Source organism: Mustela nigripes, chromosome X, assembly GCF_022355385.1.
Source record: "Mustela nigripes isolate SB6536 chromosome X, MUSNIG.SB6536, whole genome shotgun sequence".
Classification (NCBI taxonomy): Eukaryota; Metazoa; Chordata; class Mammalia; order Carnivora; family Mustelidae; genus Mustela; species Mustela nigripes.
The window spans coordinates 108,665,444-108,688,365 of NC_081575.1; the positions used below are offsets into that span (position 1 = coordinate 108,665,444).

General features: G+C 41.7%; 1 protein-coding gene across 4 annotated transcripts in view; it reads left to right on the plus strand.

Moving 5' to 3' along the window:
* The first annotated feature begins 1,353 nt into the window (after positions 1-1,353).
* Positions 1,354-22,922, plus strand: part of BCLAF3 (BCLAF1 and THRAP3 family member 3) — a 59,336-nt gene continuing 37,767 nt past the window's right edge. For 2 of the 4 annotated variants that reach the window (XM_059385364.1, XM_059385363.1), the window contains exons 1-3: positions 1,415-1,471; positions 18,692-18,765; positions 22,262-22,834. In XM_059385364.1, coding sequence (XP_059241347.1) covers positions 18,725-18,765; positions 22,262-22,834 — 614 coding nt within the window. In that variant the 5' untranslated portion in view covers positions 1,415-1,471; positions 18,692-18,724. Of the gene's footprint in view, positions 1,472-1,817; positions 1,882-18,691; positions 18,766-22,261; positions 22,835-22,922 lie in introns of those variants that run through there. The other 2 variants (XM_059385365.1, XM_059385362.1) reach the window with 2 other exon arrangements.

Sequence of the window (22,922 nt, forward strand, 5' to 3'; positions counted from 1 at the left end):
GGGTATCCAAAAATTTGTAGTGACATCATTCGTGTTGTGTGACTTTTTCTTCCCAAGCAGTACTTGAAAACACAGATGTAGGAATGGAAAATGCAGATAACTGGAGCGTTTAAAGGTGGTGGTCTGATGTTATCATGTGTCAAAGGGCCATTCCAGGGGCTTTGCTTACAAGAGTTGTTGAAGTCAAAGGCCATGTACTTAAGTCAGGTAGAAGGTTCGGGGATGTGAGAGCTCTCTGGTCTTTGAAGATCAAGTACATTGAGAATAAGAGAGAGACAGGACTTCAAGGATGAGGATTATGAGTACAAATAAACAGGATTTTGAAACTTAAGGTTTTAGAGATGGAGCGGTATAAAGTGATAAATGTCTAGATCTGCTAGAATAAGTGCCTGGGAATGGGTGGATAAAGTAGAGTAGAGGTAAAGTCATCTGGATTGAGGAAGTTAAGGATAAATGGCTCAATCATTGGTGTTGGACTCATTGGGATGATGGCTGTAATTCAACTCAGATGGAGAGGAAAATTCTAATGCAATCAGCTGGCAATAAGGGAGGGTAAAGGTGATACTACTAAATGTGGTGGGCTCTGAAAGAGAAGTCTTGCAAGGAGGAGAAACTATATCAAAATGTCAAGTGAGAAAGCTCCAAGAGGACATACTACCTGTATGGCTGGTGGTTGGAGTGCAGGGAGGAGAGAAATCAAGAAAGCAGACAAAACTGAGTCAGTATTTTTGAATTGGATGGTGGGGAGATGTTGGTACTGTTAGCCTATTTGGGAGGTGCAGAGCAGAGATTTCGTTTTCTGAGTAGAAACTTAATTTAAGGCCGTAGGAGTGGCAGGTGCAGGTTCAGGTGGGCTGGCTCTGGAGGGACCTTGAGGGCCAAGCCAGGAGCTGGAAAGCCGAGGCTCATCTGCTTCGCCACCTTTGCCTTGTACACCTTTGTGTACAACGCTGGATGACCCATGGGACTAAACTCCTGCCCCTGGCTGAAGGATGAGCTCCAGCATCCAGGATCCCAGGATCCCGGGATTCCGGGATCCCAGGATCGCAGGACCTGGAACGCCTCGTGTATAGCTCCTTCCCCAGCGGACTGGCAGCAGACAGCGCATGCGCCATGGACAGAGAGGCACAGGTGGGAACGGCCGGCAGAGGGCGCAGGCGCTCTGGCCGGAGCTGTCCAGGCGGGGCACCCTCGCTGCGAAGGAGTAGAGAGCACGGGTCGGTGGGAGAGCCGGCCAGCGCGAGGCCGCGGACGCAGGCGGGGCCAGAGCGGGGGCGGGGCGAGGCGGTTCCGGAAGGAAGTGGTTCCGGGTCCCGTGGCCCGGCGGTGGTAGCTGTGGTACCTCTGCTGTGGGAGGCGGCGGCCCTGCGAGGGGCGAGGCCCGAGGGGCTGGCGGCCGGGCTGGCGGCGGCGGCGGCCGGGCTGGCGGCGGCGGCCGAGCTGCCGGCGGCGGCGGGGACTTCCCGGCCGGGTGAGCGGCCCCGGGGGGGCGGGCGGGGCGAGGAGGCCCCGGCCCGCAGGGAGGGCGTGTCCGTCGTCTGGGAGGGGCGGTCTCCAGGAGACGGGTGGGACGGCGGGTGGGGCGGTGGGGAGGATGCGGAGGCTAGTCTGGGACTCTCCGGGGATCGCCCCCTCCCACTGCCTCGGGACACTGGCGCAGCGACCCGGGCACCTGCTGCCGAGACTCTGATCCTTCCCCGTCGTCCGGCAGGCTGCGGCCCCGACGGTTCGGAGCGACTTTTATGGGGACAGGGGGATGGTGTTCAGGGACCGTGCCCTTGTCCCTGAGGCGAACCCGGACGCGTAGCCTGCGGGACCCGAGCCGTGGAGACCCTGCTTTGTCCTCCGGAGGCTCTTGCCGCTCAGCGGCGTCTTCTTCTGGTAATGTCCAGAATGAGTCGCGAAGGATGCTCTTTATCTTGCGTTGCAAAGTAAAACTTGTGTTTTTAGAAACGTATCTTGAAAATTGGCGCATCTCCTTGCGCTTTTCTAAGGTGTATTAGGAAACTGGGCCGGTCACTGTCAGGATTGTCCTGTCGGTAAGTCAGGAGGAAAAGAAATGGGAGAGAAACTTATTCTCCCAAATATTTTCCTGCCAAGGGGCTTTTTTCAGTTGCCTCCTATGTGATTGCTTTTCTTTTCTGGAGCAAAGTAAAAACTACAGAAATCAGGAAGGTCTGTCTGACTTCTGGCCCAGCAACCCTTTTAGCATTTTTCTGAATGAGAACTGGGATGAATGAGACTGGAATTTGGAAAGAAAGATTTTGGTGGGGATTCCTAATGAGAGCTTTAATTTTCAATAGTATTTTGTTATGATATGGTAATGTTTATTAAATGTTATTTTTTGACGGTACTTTTAAAATGACTACTAAAACGTTCTTTTGAAAGCCCCCTGCTGTTGTTTCACAGCCCCCTTTAAAGATCTTTAAAATATTTATATATAGAAACATTTTGTAACATTTTTACTTACAAAATTTCTAAAATATGCAAAACCATGATGAAGAAGATACACTGTTTCACCAATCCAAGTAACCATTATGAATATGGTTACTGGATATACATCTCCATTCTCTTTCTGTGCAGAGATGAATGTATGGATTTTTCTAAAGTGGCTTCTGTTTTGTAACCATTTTTCTTTCTGACTTCAGAACATGCCATTACATGGCTCTAATAATTTATTTAGTTGGTTATTCCGTTTTTCACTAAATACGTTGTTGAAAAAGTGTAAAATCTGTACACCCATCATTACTTCTTAGTGTACATTCCTAGATGATCGAATTGTTGGGTTTGTTTTTTTAAAATGTAAATTGCTCAGTTTCCCTCTGGAAAGGATGTGCTATTTTGCACTCCCACCAACAATCTGTGAGTGTCTTTTTCTACACCCTAGCAAAAGGCAACATTTAAAGGATTTCTACAGGATCACTTTTGGACCATTTCTGTTCTTCTCTCCACCCAAGTACCATTATCATTCTCTCGCTATCACTTTTTTTTTTTAATTTGTTGATAGCAATTCAGTTTCTCATCTTTTATTACACTTTTCCAGTTTAGTAAAGACATGTTATCCATTTGAGGAGGCGTCATAGAGTGAACAAGAGATCTGAATTCAGGACTTCCTTGAATTCTGGTATCTCCGATTCCTTGAACAAATCACGTAGCTTTTCTAAGGGACAATTTCCTCAACTCCAAAGTAGATACTATAGTACATTGACTTTATCTTTTTTATAGGGTGGTTATTTAAGGGTCAGATGGGACATTTACAGAAAGTACATTTAAGCAGACTTTGTCTTGTTGCCAATTATTGCCATATTGTAAAAATTTCAGAACGCAAGAGCATCTTGATTCTTTAAAGTAAATTTCTGAATTTAAAAAAGCCATTCTGATACTTTGCCCCATGCTCTTTCACTTCTTAAATTTGAAGTTTTTAAAAATTCTGTTCTAGATTATATTCAGAATGCTATCAGGGTTATGAAATTAGGTGAATGAATGAATCTGCACAAATACTGGAGGAGCCAATATTGAAAGGCACTACATGTGAAGCCGAGGAGGACAAATATAAAGCTAAATAAAACACAATCCTTGAGACCATGATAAATAAAACATAGTCTTTGTGCCCTACAGCTACAGAATGTTCAGGCAGCTAGAGGGCAGAAAAGCTGCTTTCCAAATTTAGATGGCAATTTTAGATGTGATTCAGGATGTCAACTATTCTCAAGTGTCCTAAAGTCCAATTCTGCTGACGGAGCATCTGCACAAATGACCACGCAGTCTCTTCAGGGTCATCTTTCCAGAGGTAGGAATTGTGAGTTGGGGAAGTGTTAGTATTTGAGTCTGAGAATCTGGATTATGGTTTCAGGTCCTTTACCTGGGGCAGTGTGGTTAGCTTTTTTTGAGGCTTGTTTTTTGTTTTGTTTTGTTTTGTTTTTTTCCACCTATGAAATGGAAGCTAACTCCAGCTTCCTCAGAGTTTGTTGTGAGGATTAAATGAGATATTATTTGCAAGACACTTAGTGGACCAGGAAGTACTAGCACTCCTGTAGTCCTTCTTAACCACTGAAAACTTAGCATCTTGAGGAAAGAAACTAGGTCTCTTGCAGCTTTGAGTGCCTCCCCACTACTAGCCATTGGCATTTAGTAATGTTTGCTATATTAACATAAAATATGACTGCTGAGAAAAATTTAGTGTGGACCATTGACGAAGGTAATATGTAAATGTGGGATAGTGAGAGAAATTGACTACATTATTTGGAGTTTTATTAAGGAATCAAAGGAAACACTGAACTGATTGGACCCAGGTTCATCTTTACTGTGACTGTCCTTCTATGTTATATCACCAGTGCCAGAAACATAGTCCCTCCCTACCAGCAAAAAACCTACTTCCTAGACCCCTGTCACCCAGCCACAGCCCACTTTCTTCCTCCTTTTCCATTCGGCCTGTTAGAAGAATTGGGGTTTTTGGTTGTTGGTGTTTTAAGATTTTATTTTTATATAGTCTCTGCACCCAATATGGCACTTGGCAACCCTGAAATCAAGAGTTGTATGGTGCACCGACTGAGCCAGTCAGATGCCCCTCGAAGGAGTCATTAATAATTAGCTTTCTTAAGTCTCCTTACCCTCCACTTAGTCCTGAAGCCACGTGTTCACATTTTTTGTTCTTTTTTTGGACCTCTGTGCAGCTTTTGTCATGAAAGTCCCCTTTCTTGAAATATTCTTTAGCTTATGAGATTCTGTGTTCTAAGGTTCCCTCCTTCCTCAGAGGATGACGTGCTTTCTCTGTCTCCTTGGCTGGTTCGTCTTCTCGGAAAGGTTGATGTTCCTATAGGCTTAATCCTTCTCATGATACACCAGGTCTGGAATGATTTATAGAGCAGTGAGGCCGTCTGGTGTTTGAAGGTTTGGTAGAATTCTCCTGTGAAACCATATGGGCCTGATGGTTTTTCAGGGATATTTCCTAAATAACTTTATTTCTTCTATGAAAATTGGTCTGTTTAAGCTTTCCTTTTTTTTTTTTCTTTTTTGTTAGCTGTAAAGACTAGGGTTTATTCATTTAATTATTTTTTGGTTTCGGGAATAGAATTTAGTGATTTATTGCTTACATACAACACCCAGCGTTCATGCCAGCAATGCACTCCTTACTCCCCATCACTCATTTAGCCCATTCTCCATGAACTTCCTTCCATCAACCTTCAGTTTGTTCTCTGTCCTTAAGCGTTTCTTATGGTTTCCTTGCCTCTCTCTCTCTCTTCTTTTTTTCTCCTCCCTATATATTCATCTGTTTTGTTTCCTAAGTTCCACATATGAGTGAAATCTTATGGTATTTGTCTTTCTCTGATCGGCTTATTTTGCTTAGCTGTTTAAGCTTTCTGACTCTGGGGGTCAAATTTGGTAGTTTTTGTTTTTCTAGCAAATTATCTCTATCATCTGGTTTTTCAAATTTATTAAGTAATCTCTCATGATTTAAAAAACTTTCTTCTTGGGGCGCCTGGGTGGCTCAGTGGGTTAAGCCGCTGCCTTCGGCTCAGGTCATGATCTCAGGGTCCTGGGATCGAGTCCCGCATCGGGCTCTCTGCTCAGCAGGGAGCCTGCTTCCTTCTCTCTCTCTCTGCCTGCCTCCCTGCCTACTTGTGATCTCTCTCTGTCAAATAAATAAATAAAATCTTTAAAAAAAAAAACTTTCTTCTATTTCACTGGTTGCTTTCTCCCTCATTCTTATTTTTCTATATTTGTGTTTTCCCCTTTTTCTTAATCACATTATATAGGGGTTTATCTACTTTAGTTTTTTTTAAAAACTACAGAATTTTATATTATTACTCAGATCTAGTTTTCCATTTTCTGCCTCATTCTCTCCCTCTGTTTTTATCTTTATTATTTCCTTCCTTGTGCTTTCTTTTGGTTTGGTTTACCTTGTTATTTTTTTTAGGTTTTTTAACCTTGGAAATGAATTTATTTCTATTATTTCGTTTTTATTGATAAATTTATTTAGAGCAAGAAATTTTCCTTTGATCACTGCTTTAAATGTATCCCATAGAATGTGATATGTAGTGTTCTCATTGTCATTATTTCTTTTTTTTTTAAGATTTTATTTATTTATTTGACAGAGAGAGATCACAAGTAGATGGAGAGGCAGGCAGAGAGAGAGAGAGAGAGAGGGAAGCAGGCTCCCTGCTGAGCAGAGAGCCCGATGCGGGACTCGATTCCAGGACCCTGAGATCATGACCTGAGCCGAAGGCAGCAGCTTAACCCACTGAGCCACCCAGGCACCCCGACATTGTCATTATTTCTTTAAAAATCTATAATTTAACTTATAAGATACTCAGTTATTTAATAGGAAGTTTTTAAATTTCTAGGTGAAAGAGCTTTTCTGTTATTTTTATTAGTAAATTCTAGTTTCATTACATTATGATCAGAGGATATTTGTAATACTTCTGTTTCATGGCAGTTGCTGATGTTTCTTTGTGATGTAATATATGAGTACTTTGGTGAATATGGCATGGGCATGAGATAAGAATGTATATTCTCTAGTATCAGAGTGTAGAGTTTGGTAAATATCCTTAAGATTTACTCTATTAGGTGCGCCTGGGTGGCTCAGTGGGTTAAAGCCTCTGTCTTTGGCTCTGGTCCTGAACCCAGGGTCCTGGGATTGAGCCCAGCATTGGGCTCTCTGCTTGGCAGGGAGCCTGCTTCCTCCTCTCTCTCTGCCTGCCTCTCTGCCTACTTGTGATCTCTGTCAAATAAATTAATTATGCTGTTTAGATCTTCTGTCTCCTTATTTTTGGACCACTGAATTGTCTCATATACCACTCAGAGTACATAAAGTCTCCTGTTATTAGTGTGTTTCTCTGTCTCCTTGCATCTCAAGTAGTTTTTGTTTCATAAAGGTGGTTGTTGTGGTATATTCATGTGAATATGTGTATTCACATATGTCTAAGTCATGGATTGTGGCTTTCAGCATTAAAAAGTGTCTCTCTCTCTCTTTTTTCTTTTCTTTTTTTTTTTTTTTCTTTTGGTCATGATGAATGCTTTAGGACTTGAATTCTTTGCCTGATTCCAGAAATGGGACTCTGCTCTCTTTTTGTTACCAGCTGTTTTAGATGTGTCTTGTGTAGCATCTTGAGTTTTGTTCTGCAAGCCAAATGGAAACTTTTTATTTTATTTGGCCAGTTAAACCCATTCCCATTTACTATTAGGACTGATATATTTGGCCTCAACTCTATCAGAATATTTTGTTATATTTACTCTCTCTTTAGCTATGAGATGTGTTTTTTTGCTCTTTTATTTAAAAAATTGAAGGGTGGTATTTAGGAAGGCTTGTATTTTTGTCCTTATGGTTGACCTTTGTTCTTAAACCTTTATAATGCCCTTGCCCCCTTGGTTGTTTATTTAAACTTGTGTGTGTGTGTGTGAAAAAAAAATACACCGTATTCATGAAATCATAGTAAGTTAATGATAGGCAACAGTAAGATTCCTTATCTACTTCTGGCTTCTCCTTATTGAAAAACTGACGGTAACACCAACCCCTGTAGCCAAGAGCATTAGTCCACCCTCTGGTCTTCTCAGGTGTGGCTTCCTCAGATTTGCTGGTCAGCCTCTTCTTCTGCAGGCTCTGACTCTGTCTAGTTCTGTGCTGAGATTGTGGCTTCTTTGTTGCGAAGGCTTCCCTGGGGAATTCTTTGCATTTGTAAATGCTGGGTTCCTATTTAGTATGAAATTTTTGTTAGTTGATTTTTTTTTCTTTCTTTCTTTTTTTTTGGTAACCTCTTTACTGAGATGTAATTTACATACCACACGATTCACCCATTGAAAAGTGCGCAGTTCATTGTTTTTTGGTAAATGCAGAGTTGTGCAGCCATCACCAGGGTCCAGTTGTTTTTTTTTTTTAATTTTGAAACCACACGGATAATATGAAGTATCACTTCAGAGTCCAGTTTTAAAACATATTCATTGGGGCACCTGGGTGGCTCAGTGGGTTGAGCCTCTGCCTTCAGCTCAGGTCATGATCTCAGGGTCCTGGGATTGAGCCCCACATCTGCATAGGGCTCTCTGCTCGGTGGGGAGCCTGCTTCCCCCTCCCCTCTGCCTGCCTCTCTGCCTACCTGTGATCTCTGTCAAATAAATAAATAAAATCCTAAAAAAAAAAAAAAAGTATTCATCATCCCCCAAAGAAATCCTGTGTCTTTTCTCCCCAGTACCCCACCCCCACTCCAGCCAGGCAACCACCAGTCTACTGTCTGTTTCGGTGGATTTGCTTACTCTGAATCTTTCATATAAATGGAATCATATAATATGTGGTCTTTTGTAACTCGCCTCCTTCCCTTAGCATAACGATTTCAAGACTCATTCCTGTTTGACCATGTGTTAGTATTTCATTCCTCTTTATGGCCAAATAATGTTCATTTGTATGGATATAGCACATTTTGTTTATTCACTTATCTCTAAATGGGCAGTGGAATTGTTTCTACTTTTTAACTATTATGACTAATGCTGCTATGAATATTTGTGTACAAGTTTTTGTGTGGACATATATTTTTATTTCTCTTGGTTATATATGTAGGAGTAGAATTGTTGAGTCATATGGTAACTCTGTTTAGTTTTTTTTCCCCCAAGATTTATTTATTTAGTTTTGAGAGAGAGAGAAAGCATGAGTGGGAGGGGCAGAGGGAGAGGGAGAGAGAATCCCAAGCAGACTCTGCACTGAGCGTGGAGCCTTCCACGGGGCTTGATCTCATGACCCTGAGCTTGCGACCTGAGCCCAACCAAGAGTTGGACACCCACCTGACTGCATCCCTGTGTAATTTTTTTAAAGATTTGTGGTTTTTTTAGATTTTATTTGTTTATTTGAGAGAGAGAGAGGGAGGGAGAGGCTAGAGAGCATGAGTTGGGGGAGGAGGAGAGGGAAAGGGACAAGCTGACTCAGTGCTGAGCGTGGAGCCCAACGCAAGGATCTATCCCACGACCCTGAGATCACGATGTGAGCTGAAACCAAGAGTTGGATGCTCAGCTGACTGGGCCACCCAGATGCCCCTCTGTGTTTAATTTTTTAAGGAACTGCCAGACTGTTTTCCCAAGCTGTTGCATCATTGACATTCCTCCCAGCAATGTATGAGGTTTCCCTTATCTCTCCATCTTTTCAGCACTTGTTATAGATACCTAGTTGGTGTGAAGTGGTATCTCATGATTTTGATTTGTATGTCCCTAATGATTAATGATGTTGAACATCTTTTTATGTGCTTATTGGGCATCTGTATACCTTCTCTGGAGAAACAGTGATTCAGCTCCTTTGCCCATTTCTTAATTGGGTTGTCTTTTATTATTGAATTATAAGAGGTTTTTTTGGTATGTTCTAGAAACAGTCCTCTATCAGATATGATTTACAAAAACTTTTCTCCCATTCTGTGTGTTTCCTTTTTGCTTTTTTCTCCCCTTTTTTGCTTTTTTGATAGTATCCTTTACAGTGTAAGTGTCTTATATTTTGAAGATGCCTGATTTATCCATTTTTTTCTCCTGTTGCCTGTATTTTTAATGTAATATCTGATCCAGGGTCACAAAGATTATTTACCTTCACGTTTTCCTGTTAGAGTATTAGTGCTCACATTTAGGTCTTTGATCCATTTTCAGTTAATTTTTTTTAAAGATTTTATTTATTAATTTGACAGAAATTACAAGTAGATGGAGAGGCAGGCAGAGAGAGAGAGATAGGGAAGCAGGCTCCCTGCTAAGCAGAGAGCCCGACACGGGACTCGATCCCAGGACCCTGAGATCATGACCTGAGCCGAAGGCAGCGGCTTAACCCACTGAGCCACCCAGGCACCCCATTTTCAGTTAATTTTTGTATATGGTGTGAGGTAGGGTTGAACTTTATTGTTTTGCTTGTGGATATGCAGTTGTCCCAGCACTGCGTGTTGATTTCTCTAACTTCTTAATATCTGATTTATCAGTTTTCCCCCCTCAGTATGCTTTAAAGCCATCTATTGCCTATACAACATTGAACGTCTACCATTATTTTCTTTTCCTGTCTCTTCTCCCACTTTTTAGTTGTAGTTTTTCTACTTTGTCACAGTGTGCCACAATTTTACATCAGTCTTTTTTACCTTCAACCTCCTCTTTCTTTTAATGTCTTATATGTACATTTACTTACTTTTTAATGCTCATCATTGGTCCTTTACTGACATTTTTTCCCTCATAATTTGATTGGATGAAACTCATCCTCTGTCTAGTAGATTTTTCAGGACTAGTTAAGTACAGAAATTCCCTATGTTCTTATATGCTGAAAACTTTTTTATTTACCTTTGATATTTGAAGGACAGCTTGACTGATTAAAAAAGTCCTTGGTTCACACTTACTTTCACTGATTTTATTTTTTTATACTAAATGGCAACCCATTGTTACCTTGCTTTGTATGTTAGTTTTGAAATATCTGATGCTAGTCTACTTCTTTTGGATTTATAAGTTATTTATTCTTTTTACCTTGAGGTCTTAAGGACTTTATCTTTTTAAAAAGATTTTGTTTATTTGAGAGTGTGAGAGCACAAGTGAGGGGAGGGGCAGAGGGAAAGAGACTCTCAAGCAGACTCTGCCCAGCACAGAGCCCTTTGCAGGGCTTGATCCCATGATTCTGGGAACATAACAGGGGCTGAAACCAAGAGTCCGATGCTTAAGGGGCTGAGCTGCCCAGGCAACCTGAGGTTTTTTGTCTTTGAAATCAAATAGTTTTTACTAGGCTATGTTTCAGAGTTGATTGTTTTAGGCTAATTTTCCCAAGTATCTGGTGTGCCCTTCATTGTATAGATTCAGGTACTTTTTCATTTCTGAAAAGTTTTTCTTTTTCTTTCCTCCTTCCTTCTTTTCTTTCTTTCGTCCTTCCTTCCTTCCTTCCTTCCTTTTGAGATCGAGAGAGAGAGAAAGAGAGAGCAGGGCCAGGGGGGGGGGGGCAGAGGGAGGGAGAGAGAATCTTAAGCAAACTCCATGCCCAGCATGGGGCTCAATCTCAACCCTGAGATTATGATCTGAGCCAGTATCAAGAGTCGGATGCTTAAGAGACTGACCACCTAGTTGCCCCTGGAAAGTTTTCCTGAATTTTAGTTTAAATATTTGTTTATTTCCATTGTTCTGTTATTCGTCTCAGAGCCTACAGTAATACAAATATTATTCCTTCTTTACCTGTCTTCTAGTTCTACTACTTTCACTCTGACTCAGTCTCTGTCTCACTCACTCACTCACTTACTCACTCATCATTTTCTTTCTTTTTTTTTTTCCTGCTTTTCTTCAATGTCCCTTAGTATATTTTCATTTGAGTTTATTCTCCCTTGGACACCTTGTAATTAATTTATCTTCACTTCTGAGATAAGTTAGTCTTTTTTCCTCCCATTTTTTTCTCTGAGTTCAGTTAACTTTTTCTTCTGTCATTTCACTCTATTTTTTTTAAAGATTTTATTTATTTATTTGACAGAGAAAGATCACAAGTAGATGGAGAGGCAGGCAGAGAGAGAGGAGGAAGCAGGCTCCCTGCCGAGCAGAGAGCCCAATGCCGGGCTCGATCCCAGGACCCTGGGACTGTGACCTGAGCCGAAGGCAGAGGCTTTAACCCACTGAGCCACCCAGGTGCCCCATTTCACTCTATTTTTTTAAATTTATTTCTGTTCTTAGTTTTTAAGTTTCTGATTCATGGTGAGATTTTTATAAAATATATTCTTAAATGCTTTTGGAGATACTTAATTCTACTTGGAGTATAGACTTAGAGTTTTCTTCTGCTTCCTGTTTTTTCAGGGGGGAGTTTTCCTCAGTTGAGGAATTCTCTTTTTTAACTTTCTTGTAAACACATGGAAATCATTAGACTTTAAAAATTATGCAAGTCTCATGACTGTGAAATGATATCTTACTGCTTTAATTTTATCTTCCTGGTTAGGTATGGTTGAGTATCTTTTCAGTTTATTGGACATTTATGTTTCCTTTTTATTATAAACTCAGAGGATAGAGCTGCTATTTATTGAAGTGGGACAGAGACCAAAGGAGAAGCAGATTCCAGAGGAAGGTCAGGAGTTTGCTCTTGGAATGTTTACAGAATCCAGCAGGTTGTTGGATATGTAGGACTGCGGTACAGAGGATAGGTGAGGGCTGGAGATACAAATTTGGGTGGTGTTAGTTTATAAAGAGTATTTAAAGCCATGAGACTAAATGAGAGTGTAGACTGTGGGAAAAGTGTAGACAGTGAGAGATCCAAAGACTGAAGTCACTATTTAGAGGACAGCTGGCTTCACTATTTAGGGGTTAGAGTGGTGAAGGGGGAGATGAAGAGAAACCAGCAAAGGAGACAGAAGGAATTGTTAGAGGTAGGAGGAAAACCAGGAAAGTATAGTATTCTGCAATTCAAGTGAAGAAAATGTTTTTGGAAGGAAGGTATGATTGACTGGCAAGTGCTACTGGTAGGTCCAGGATAAGGAGGAGAAATAGCCATTGGGTTTCGTGGCATGGATTTGATTAGTGATCTTGACTAGAGCAGTGTGGTGCAATGGTGGCTTAGAAGGCCAGATTGGTGAGGGGTCAAGCAAGAATCGGAGAGAATGATTATGGTGTACAGGCAGCCCTTTGAGGAGTATATGTTGGTTATAAATGGAGAAAGAAGGTGCTAGATAGACCCCGGAGGGTGTGGTTCTGGAGAGTTGGCGAGCTTCACAAGAGGAAGTCTGTGTGGTGATGGGAAGGGTCTACTGACCAGGGGGAAATGTTGTGGGAGGAAGAAGAGAATTGCTGGAGCTGGGTCTTTCACTTGAGTCAGGGGATGTGTCCAATGCTGTCCTGGTAGAACTGGCCTCTTCTGGCACCAGCACCTTCTTCAATATCTTCCCGGGAGTATAGGTCCTTGCTGTCTAGTTATCTTGCTGCATTTAAGGGCAGAGGGGTTCATTTACTGCCCCTGGGCCTGTACAGTTCACCTGGAAGTAGCAGCAAAAACAAATTTATCTATTGTCACTGACATCCCCTTCTCCCTGGTCACAAACCCTGCTGGTGTTTCAGTCTTTTCTCTCTTTGCATCCTGAAGCTGGTTCCTTTTATTAATTTTGTTAGTCACAAGTAAATTACTTTATTTATTTTACTTTTTAAAAAGGTTTTATTTATTTATTTGACACAGAGAGATCACAAGTAGGCAGAGAGGTAGGCAGAGAGAGAGGAAGAAGCAGGCTCCCCACTGAGCAGAGAGCCCCATGTGGGGCTCGATCCCAGGACCCTGGGATCATGACCGGAGCCAAAGGCAGAGGCCTTAACCCACCAAGCCACCCAGGTGCTTACTTTAAATCAGAGATTGCCAAGCTTTATCTGTAAAGGACCAGATAGTAAACATTTTAGGCTTTGTGCTCCACAGACAGTTTCTGTTACATATTCTCCTCCTCCTCCTCCTCCTCCACCACCTCCAACAACAACAACAACGCTTTAAAAATGTAAAACCAGGGACGCCTGGGTGGCTCAGTTGGTTAAGCAGCTGCCTTCGGCTCAGGTCATGATCCCAGCGTCCTGGGATCGAGTCCCACATCGGGCTCCTTGCTCTGCAGGGAGCCTGCTTCTCCCTCTGACTCTGCCTTCCACTCTGTCTGCCTGTGCTCGCTCTCTCTCTGACAAATAAATAAATAAAATCTTTAAAAAAAAAAATAAAAAATAAAAAAAATAAAAATGTAAAACCACTCTTAGTTTTTTATTGTATCGTTTTAAATGAACTATCCTCCTCTTTTATCCATTAAGCCCCTGAGCCAGTACTTTTCATTATTAGCTGATGTGCACTAAGCAATTGCAAACAGAGTTAACTTTTTAAAAAATTTTTATTGAGATGTAATTTGCAGGTTTAAAGTGTGCAGTTCAGTGGGTTTTAGTATGTTCACAGAGTTGTGCAACCATCTTCATAACATTTGATCTAATTTCAGAGTGTTTTTATCGCCCCAAAGCTAACTTTTTTATAGCTTTGAGGTGTAATTTATATGCAATAAAATTCACCCATTTTCAAGTGAATAGTATGAATTTTAATAAAGCTAGTTTTAATATATTGGAGGAAAATATTCTGAGTAATACTTTTTAAAAAGACTTTATTTATTTATTTATTTATTGGTGGGGGGAGGAGCAGAAGGAGAGGAAGAAGCAGTCTCCCCACTGAGCATGGAGCCTGATGAGAGGCTCAGTTGCAGAACCCTGGGTTCATGACCCAAGCGGAAGACAGGTGCCCAACTGACTGAGCCACCCAGGAGCCCCTGAGTAATACTTTTTTCAGTCACACAGTTAGTAAATCTTATTTTCTCTCAAGTCATCCCCACCTTTTCCTTTAAGCCAGCAGTTCTGTATTCCTTGAACCAACAGCATCTGTATCACTTGGGAACTTGATAGAAGTCAGTCCCGCCTTTGGGGTAGGGTCCAGCAGTGTGTGTTTTAACAAGCCTTTCGGGTGATTCTGTTGCACACTGAAGTTTGAGAGCCACTACTCTGAAGGCTATTGTTGTGTGGATTTGCTGGGCGATGGGATATGAGTATGTTCAACTTTAAATGGGTATTGTCAGCTCCTTGCAAACTGGTTAATACTCATGTACACTCCCTAGCAGTGTATGAGAGTCCCCATTGTTCCACATCTTATGACCACAGGTCATGAGAGTTTTGTGTTCTGTGATAGGTTGTTTGGAGTCTTGCTTATTGAAACAAACAGAGTTATTTAAACAAATAATCACAATGTATTTAAGTAATCTCAGAATAAGCCCAGAGTTCCTAAGAAAAAAACGGGGGGAAAATAAGATAGTCAAGGAACGAATCCTTGGGGAGATAATGGTGGAACAGTCCTGAAAGAACAGAGATTTGTCAAGTAGAATGAGAGAAGGCCATCTGTGTGGTAGGGGGAGCATGGCCTGATCAGGGAAAAGCAAGTGGTGTGGTGTGAAGGACTAGTAGGGTATTTGGAAGAAAAGACATACATAAGGTTGGGAGAAAGATAGGAAGTGACGAGATATATATGTTTTTTAAAGATTTTATTTATTTATTTGAGAGAGAGAGAGCATGCTCGCACACGAGCTTGGGGAGAGCCAGAGGGAGAGGGAGAAGCAGACTCCCTGCTAATCAGGGGCCTGACGCAGGGCTCCATCCCAGGACCCTGGGATCATGACCTGAGCCAAAGTCAGAAGCTTAACCGACTGAGCCACCGGGCGCCCCTAGATATATATGTTTTAAATTTGTACTCTTTTATTCATTCTGGCCATTAGGGTTATAACTAGTTTGGGTGTTCTTTTTTTTTCTTTCCTATTATAAATAAAGCGAATATTAAATATCTTAGTATATATAGCTGATTTTTTCCTTATCTTAGAGTAATAAGTTTAAACTGAAATTATTAGGGGCGCCTGGGTGGCTCAGTGGGTTAAGCCGCTGCCTTCGGCTCAGGTCATGATCTCAGCGTCCTGGGATCAAGCCCCGCATCGGGCTCTCTGCTCCACAGGGAGCCTGCTTCCCTTTCTCTCTCTCTCTGCCTGCCTCTCTGCCTACTTGTGATCTCTGTCTGTCAAATAAATAAATAAAATCTTTAAAAATAAATAAATAAACTGAAATTATTAGATTAAAGGAAAGTAGGCTTGATTAGTTTCATAATTTCTTACATATTTCAAGATTATCCATCATTACGGAAATAGGGAAATCAAAACCATGAAGTACCACTTCAACCCACTACAATGGCTATTATCAGAAAGGCAGACAATAGCAAATGTTGCTGAGGATGTGGAAAAATGGGAATCCTCATACATTGCTGGGGGGAATATAAAATGATATAGCTCCTTTGGAAGAGTTTTGCAGTGTCTCTAAACATAAGGGCCCCTGGATGGCTCAGTTGGTTAAGCATCTGACTTATGATCTCAGCTCAGGTATTGATCTCAGGGTCACGAGATCAAGCTCCACATTGGGCTTCATGCTGGGTATGGTGCCTACTTAAATAATAATAATAATAACAATAATAATAATAAAAGTTAAATATAGTTATCATATGACTCAGCAAGTCCACTACTAAGGTATATACCCAAGAGAAATAGAAACATATGTCCACACAAAAAAGGATACACACATGTTCATAGCAGCATTATTCATAATAACCAAAACTATAGAAATAACCCAAATGTCCACTGGGAGAGGAATAAATAAATAAAATGTGTCATAAAAAGAATGAAGTACTGATACATGGTAAAACAGGGATGACCCTTGAAAACGTTATGGTAAGGGAAAGAAACCAGTTACTAAATATATATGAAAGGTCCAGAATAGGCAAATCCATAGAACAGGAAAGTAGATGAGTGGTTGTCAGGGGCTGATCACAGGAGGGAAGGAATGGGGAGCAACTGCTAATGGGGTTTCTTTTAAAGGAGAAAAAATGTTCTAAAATTAGATTGTGGTACTGGTTGTACATCTCTGTGAATACACTAAAAAACATTGAATTGCTCCCTTAAATGAGTGAATTCTATGGTATGTGAATTATATCTCAAAAAAACTGTTTTTCAAAAAAATAAAAATATAAAATGAAGGGGTACGTGGCTGACTTAGTAGAGTGTGCAACTTCTGATCTTGGGGTCATGAGTTCAAGCCCCACATTGGCCATATAGCTTACTTAAAAAAATAAAAATAAAACAGATGAATAAAATGGGGAAAATATATTATCTTCCAGAAAAATTATGCTTTTTCATCAATGCCAGCAATATTTGGTGTCATCCCCCCTCACCAACCTTGGGATTTTAATTTGTGTTCAGCTTCAGAGGTATGAACTGATACCCAAAGCTTCTTGTTATAAATTCCCTCAGTAGAATGTAAACTGCAGAAGACAGGAATTTTTCCCTATTTCTCATCATTGCTATATCTCCAGAACAGTGGCTGGCAAATAGTAACTCAGTAATATTTGTTGAATAAATACATTTTGATAGTTTTAATGAAAGATTTTCCCCTTTAGTTAGTGTCTTAATTTCATAGTACCTCTGAACTAATTGTTTATACCAGCCTCAGTTTCTTTTTATTAAGAGGCACTGTCTAAATAAATGAATTGTATTGAGTGTCCTGGTGAGTGATGTGGTTCTAGTCCTTTAGCCTTATATACTTTTACTTTCTTCTGAAATTCATTATAACAGTAGTTTGCAGATGTTTGACTATGGGGACTCCCTTTTTAAACAAGTGTCCACATAATAATAGTTGTGCTTTTTGTATCAGTCAATGGAAAAACTACAGAGTTACAAGAACCCATTTGTATTTTTAACAATGACCATGATGTCTTCAGAAATTTGCAAAATAGAGGTTATAATATATGAGACACGTACTTATTCCACAGTCTGTGCATGCTGGCTCCCTATATTACACATGGATCCGTGGCAAAAATTTTGAAAGCCATCAGTAGTTTAGGGCCAATAAGTGGGAGAACTACTTAATTATAGTACAGAACTAAGGAGGATTACTAAAATGTAAATAATAGCTAGTATAAAAGATTATACCCTAATCACATGTTTAAGAAATTTGGTTCCTAAAGCTATCAGCTTGTTTTAAAGACTTAGTATTTTTTAATTAAGATTTTATTTATTTATTTAATTGACAGAGGGAACACAAGCAGGGGGTGTGGGAGAGGGAGAAGCAGGCCTCCCTCTGAGCAGGGAGCCCAATGCAGGACTTGATCCCAGGAACCTGGGATCATGACCCAAGCCGAAGGCAGACACCTAATGACTGAGCCACCCAGGTGCCCCAAGACTTACTATTTTAAAAATCAGGTTCACATAACTTTTAAAATGTATTTATTTGACATTATTTGTTTTACCAAAAAAAAAAAAAACCTTAATGTTTAATCATGCTTAATCAAGTTTTCGTTTACGTACGTGGTGAAAGTTAGGTAGCAATTTAGTACTATAATTAGGTATTGTAACTCTTATTATCCAGCAATTTAAAAAGCAGGATGTATCATCAAGTAACCCTGAACATTTTGACTGTGATTATATCAAGTATTTTTGTACACGGTGAAAGACAGGCAGGTCGTGGTGGTTCAGATGGAGGAGTGCGGGGTGAGGATATCCTCTTTGTGGAGCACTTCCGTAGCAGGTGCTGCGCCCTGGGCACCATCCCGAGTGCTCTTCCTTGCAGCTCAGGGGCCATCACACTGCAGTGTGTTTGGTTTTTGGGGCCTGTTTTGTGTGGCCCTTGAACTAAGAATGGTTTAAATTTTTTAAATTTTCTTTAAAGATTTTTATTTATTTATTTGACAGAGAGACAGCAAGAGAGGGAACCCAAGCAGGGGGAGTGGGAGAGGGAGATGCAGGCTTCCTGCTGAGCAGGGAGCCCGACATGGGGCTCGATCCCAGGACCCCAGGGTCATCACCTGAGCCAAAGTCAGAGGCTTAATGACGGAGCCACCCAGGCACCCCTGGTTTTTTTAAAGAGCTGTTTTTTAAATAAAAGGAAGAAGGAGGAGATGAGGTAAAGACCTGATATGACACAAAGCCAGCTCTCTGGCCCACTATAGGACAAGGTTGCTGACCCCTGATTTAGTTCATTCTTTCCTCACAACATTCCAATAAGGTAGGTTCTGTTACTGTCATCCCCATTTTATAGATGAGGAAACTGAGACATGGAGAACTTAAGTAATTTGTTGTTGGTGGGATTCACTGCTTTTGGAGCAGATTGCAGGCTGTTTCTGTAAACTTGCTAATACTGTGTTTCTTTGCAGTGTAAAAGCGGATGGTGGCTCAAGTGTCAGAGGATGGCACGGTCACGCTCTCGATCCCCCAGGTGGAAACACAGGTGAGCAGTTCTTAGTTTAGCAGAGTAAACTTGGGATGTACCTTGACTTTCAAGTTCGCTGGTACTGTTAAGAACCTATTTTTTTTTTAGATTTTATTTATTTATTTGACAGACAGAGATCACAAGTAGGCAGAGAGGCAGGCAGAGAGAGAGAGGAAGGGAAGCAGGCTCCCCGCTGAGCAGAGAGCCTGATGCAGGGCTCGATCCCAGGACCCTGGGATCATGATCTGAGCCAAAGGCAGAAGCTTAACCCACTGAGCCACCTAGCCGCCCCAGGAACCTATTTTAATAAGCTCATGGGACCTGGTTATTCACAGTAGGTACTTTGCAGTGATAGAGGTTTTTCTAGATTCTGAAAGCTGACAGCTTTCTTTAATTATGGCTAGCAGCTTGAATTAATCCATAATAAAAAGAAATGCAATGGCCACAGCAAAGGAGAGTGAGAAACATCATGAGTGTTACATTTTTTGCATCAGTAAGTAGTTTAGAACTCCTGAGTGTTTTTTTTTCTCATTATCAATATCTTTGAAAAAATCGGGAGTTAGAAAATCAGGAGTTACCTATTTCTTCTTCACGGCAGAATAACAGAGTTTTGAATAACTCGGTTGTAGTTCAGCTTTCTTCTTTCCTGATTGGCGGTATCAATAGTATATACATATAGTTAGATTGGAACAGTTCAACCAGTATTCATTACATACATGCTCCAGGTTCTGGGGCTACAAAGGCAACATGACATCTTCTGGGGTCTCAGCAAGCATGCAGACTGGCTGGGAGATTGGCACCACAGACAGCTGTGGTACTGTGGAGCCAGCACAGTGCTGCTGACTGGGATGGAGATTCTGGGTCCACAGAGAAGGGATCATTCTGCTTTTATGGAGGGAAAAGGGGGATAGTAAAGTCTTCAAAGGAAAGGTGAAATTTTAGCTGATCATTTAGGATGGGCAGAATTTGTACAGGCAGAAACAAAAGATAGAAGTATTCCAGTTTCGGGGGTGAGCGACAGGAGCAATGGCACAGAGCTATGACAGTGAGCAGTACGTTCTAGGACTTAAAAAAGGATCATGATTACATATATAAAAAGCAGACCAAAACTTTTCATGTTAACACAACTTGGCCATTGTACTTATTCTACAATGACGAGTCAATCTTTCTTTAACAATTTTCATTTTGTAATCCACAAGATCAAGTTGTAACAGGAAGGAGCTTGAGGAAGAAAGGGGGATGTCAACATGAATGAGTTTAATATGGAGGCCATCACAGAGGTTGTTTTGTTTCACCCTTTTGTGATAGGCCCTGATGAAAGGGCACAGAAGACCTGCCAGCCTTAGTGCCCGATGTCTAGATTCCTTCTCAGGACTCCGTGCCAAAACCTGTAAAGTATCTGATATTTTATGTTACTTGCAAGCTAACACATTAGCCTGCCACAGGGCAGTCCTGGGTCAGAGACAAAGACCTTTATGACTCGTGGTACGGCGGGCGGCCTGAGCATCGTGTTCCTGTGTTTAGTCCCAAGTCTCCCAAGGATGGGAGCTGCAGAGCGAAGCCCTGTGGTTCCACACAGCTGAGGAGCCCAAGCCTCATCAGGGGCGACAAGCAAACCCATCCGGCCTTTGCCTTGGAGGAGACGTAGCCTGGATAGCAAACAAATTGGCCCTCTTTTCCCGAGGGAGGCCTTGTCTCCATCGTCCCACACTGCGGTGTCTTGGCACAGAAGCCATCAGTACCTCTGCCTACCAGGGCAGAAGGCAAGAGACCCGTGGAGAATTGTCTCCCAACAGACTCCTCAGATCTCTTTTGTTTCTTTAGGAGAATTGAAAATGATAGTAACCATTCCAGCAATCTCCTTAAAAAAAAAAATCCCCTGATGTGAAATATAATAACGAAGCAGTATTCATTATGAGGTAAGGATTAAAGTAAGAGATTGAGTATTTCGTCCGGTCTGGAAGACCTCTATCTCTAGCTGCCAGCTGTTCTCCTTAGTGATGGAAGAGATGCACTCTTCCAGAAGGTCCTCAGAGGCTCTGCTTGCTTCTTCCTGTGATGAGGTGCTGCCAGCTGGAAGACAGAGTTCCTTCGTCAGCTAAATAGTGCACTTGCTAGTATGTCTACCTTGGTGACTCCAGAGGCAGATATTGTCAAGTCTAGTATACTGATGGCTTCTGTACCAAGACACCGCAGTGTGGGACGATGGAGACAAGGCCTCCCTCGGGAAAAGAGGGCCAATTTGTTTGCTATCCAGGCTACGTCTCCTCCAAGGCAAAGGCCGGATGGGTTTGCTTGTCGCCCCTGATGAGGCTTGGGCTCCTCAGCTGTGTGGAACCACAGGGCGTAATTACGAGGGGCGTAAATCTGCCTCCTTTGTCATCAAGAGGACACAGACGTGTCACCAAATGGAAAGGGTCTGACTCGTGGTCGCTCCAGCTCCCTGGGCAGTCACGAAAGCTGCTAGGGTAGCTGCCTTGTTGATTAGAAGATATTAAGCCCTCAGGAAGGCGATTGGGACATTGGACAGGTTAGATGGGAGGAAAGGTCCCCAGGTTCAAAATTGAACTTGATTGTATTCCAGATAGTGGTGCTCTTTGCTCTGGAAGTCCAGGCAGCTCAGACTAGTTTCCCTGGATACAGGAGCCTTCTTCCTCCTCCGCGGGAATGAAGTCTTGATGTTGGCAATGCTGAGGTATTAGGGAAGGTAGTTGCAGAAAAAAATGTGCTGCTCCTAGGGAGCACAGTGGCTACATTAAAGCCCACATTCACTGAAGTTATAAGCTCTATTGCAACAGCACACATAAGGGAACAGGTCTGGGAAAGAACAGCAATTTATCTATGTTAGTAGTATTTATGGAGGAACTAAGTATGAAATTCAAACCTTAATACCTTCTTCCCCATCCTACTCCACACACCAGATATATAGTTTTTTGCTCCGTGTTATAGCATCAGTAGAAAGAACAGTCAGTCAATTGCAGAAACTGCGAGGTCAGTCTTGAGTCTGAGTTTGGATTTAGTTTGGTTTCGTAAACTCTTAGAATCTAATTTAATTTCAGAGGTTATGTTCAGTTTCCCGGAGACTCTCCTACACATTTATCAGTGTTAATCTAGCCTTCCAGTTGCTTGTTTCTTCCCTGACTGTTGAACCTAATACAAGCTTTTGCTGACTGGCTCTTTTGCCCAGACTTTGCTGTGGGCAGTCTTCCAAAATGGATCTTATCTTACTGTGTACCTAAGCTGGTCCTCCTCCAGCAGGATGGGTGTCCTCAGCCCGTTTCAATATGCACGTGGGACACGTTAGTTCAGATGGAAAGAATATGCTTGTTGAATTGGCCAGAGCAGTAGTCAGACGCCCAGATGGACAGTTTAGAATACAGATGTAGCAAATTGATGCATTTGATATGAGTGGAAGAAGCAGTGGGAAGCAAATGTCTTATTTAGGTAGTTCATATTAAGATAAACTTTCTTTATTGTCTTTAAATGGACTGAACTTTTCTGTTTCTTGACACAGGTCTTTATCACCAGTACCTAGAAATTCTGAACACTACAAGCAAAGACATTCTCATGGGCATTATGGCTGTGAATATAGGAAGGATCCAAAAAGACCCATCACTTGGCGAATGGACAGTGAGAAACATGGACAGAGTAAACCAAGGATTCCTTCTCGTGGAAATGTGCATTACCGATCTTACGAACATAGATCACCTTCCCCAAATTTAAGAAGAGACTCTTTAGAAAATGTTTATACTTACAAGCCTTACCGAGCATACTTGTCAGGAAGAGGAGAAAGTAACAGAAGATCTCACTATATGCCCAAATACTCAGAAGATGTACCCTACAAAGAGTACCCGAGGAACTGTTATTCCCAGAAAGGCGAAGGAAGGTATATTGCTGATGACTACAGAGTCAGAGGAAGTGGAAAAGGAGGGAAACCGCCTCCGAGGTCAATAGCAGATTCTTCTCGGTTTGAAGGAAAGTGGCACGAAGATGAGTTGAGGCACCAGAGGATACAAGATGAAAACTATTCTCAGTCACTGAGAAGAGGCTCTGAAGACTTTGAGAAAAGGAGCTCTTTTCCGAAGAGGTATAGGAAAACATTAAACCTGGGTAATTTGGTATAAAGCCTCAAGTGCAAAAGTCTGGTTACTTTATGGTTGAAGAAAACCACCTTG